Source organism: Chlorella variabilis, assembly GCF_000147415.1.
Source record: "Chlorella variabilis unplaced genomic scaffold CHLNCscaffold_2, whole genome shotgun sequence".
In the NCBI taxonomy this organism is placed as follows: Eukaryota; Viridiplantae; Chlorophyta; class Trebouxiophyceae; order Chlorellales; family Chlorellaceae; genus Chlorella; species Chlorella variabilis.
The window spans coordinates 136,343-137,793 of record NW_005435086.1 but is presented as its reverse complement, the minus strand read 5'-3'; the positions used below and the strand labels follow the sequence as shown (position 1 = coordinate 137,793).

The 1,451-nt window shown below is 66.3% G+C and overlaps 1 protein-coding gene across 1 annotated transcript; it reads right to left on the bottom strand.

Moving 5' to 3' along the window:
- Nucleotides 1-86: 86 nt before the first annotated feature.
- CHLNCDRAFT_19360 (hypothetical protein) lies at nucleotides 87-1,386 on the bottom strand (the record flags this gene model as incomplete). Its single annotated transcript, XM_005851007.1, has 4 exons — nucleotides 87-174; nucleotides 432-525; nucleotides 830-923; nucleotides 1,228-1,386. Coding segments are annotated over 4 exons (435 nt in total), but the record flags the coding sequence as incomplete, so codon positions are not given.
- Between the last annotated feature and the right edge of the window lie 65 nt (nucleotides 1,387-1,451).

Below are 1,451 nucleotides of genomic sequence, written 5' to 3'. Positions count from 1 at the left end.
GGGTGGGCTGCTGCACACACACACACACACACACACACCAGGCCCCTGGCACCCCCACCCACCCCCACCCCACCCCACCAGCTGCCTCACCCTTCGTGCAGCTGCAGCATCTCGCGGGAGACGTTGAGGGGCATAGTGTCGGAGTCCACCAGGCCAACAATGAAGCTCAGCCACCTACAGGCGGGGAGGGGAGGGGGCAAGGGGCAAGGGCAGGCGGCGGCGGGTCGGCAGGGGAACTTTGCTGGCAGGGGTGGCACCAGCAGGAGCTAGCTGGAAGGCCACCGGGCTGCAGTACAGGCCAGCGGCACTGCAGGCATCCGAAGCAGCAGGCCGGCAGAGGGGAAGGGCAGCACGGGCGCAGGGGCGGCGCCAGCTCAGCGCGGCGCCAGCCCAGCGCGGCGCCAGCCCAGCACAGCGGCGCTACCGCTCACTTGGGCAGCAGCTCCTCGAAGTTTTCGGAGATGAAGACGCGGCGCACGTAGAGCTTGATGGAGGGCTTCTTGGCGTAGTAGTTGTCGTAGAGGTCTGGGGAGGAAAGGAGGAAAACATAGAAAGGAGAGGAACAGTAAGAAAGGGGGGCAAGGCCACAGGTGGAGCGTGCCGTGCGGTTGGGTGGTGGCGCGTTGTCGGCACGTGCGGCACGCTCCCTTCCCTTCTTCCGTTCCCCCTTTCTCTCGGCAAGCCTGGTTGGCGGGCGCGGGGCGCAGGCAGGCGCCGCTCTGCTACCCTCTGCGGCGCTGCTGCACGGCGGCGCTGCTTGGGAGGAGGGGGGGCGGGGGGGAGGGCGCAGCACCCTCCCTTCCATCCTTCCAGGGAAGCTGCCGCTCACCTGGGGAGGCCTGGGCGGGCACAAACATGACCGCCTTGAACTCCACATCCCCCTCCGCCTTGAAGTGCGTGTGGGCCAGCGGGGTATCCCACTCCTTCTGCGCTCCAGGGCAGGCAGGCAGGCAGGGAGGGAGAGGGGTGAGGGAGGCAGGGAGGCAGGGAGGGAGGTACGAGGTGGGGCAGAGAGGCAGGGAGGGGGAGGTTTGAGGGAGGCAGGCAACAGGCAGCGGAGCTGCCCTTGGGCGAAGTTTTCAAACCAAGCAAGCACGCACACATGCCACAGCAGTGGCTCCCACACCACCACACCCTCTGCCCGCCCCGTGGGTTACGAGGACACCTTGCTTCACTAGTACTTGATAGTAAAAACAACAATAATAACACTTGTTGTACACCCCGCACCTTGGAGAGCGCCTGGTAGAACTTGGCGTACTCCTCGTCCGACACGTTGCCGGGCGGGCGCAGCCACAGGGCCTGGTTGTCGTTCAGAGCCTTCCACTCCGCCACCGTCTCCGACACCTTCTTCGTCTTGGGCTTCTTCTCCTGCTCCTCATCCTCGTCTGCAGGGCAGGCAGGCAGGCAGGCAGGGGAGGCAGGCAGGGGTGGCGGGGAGGTGGGNGGAGGTG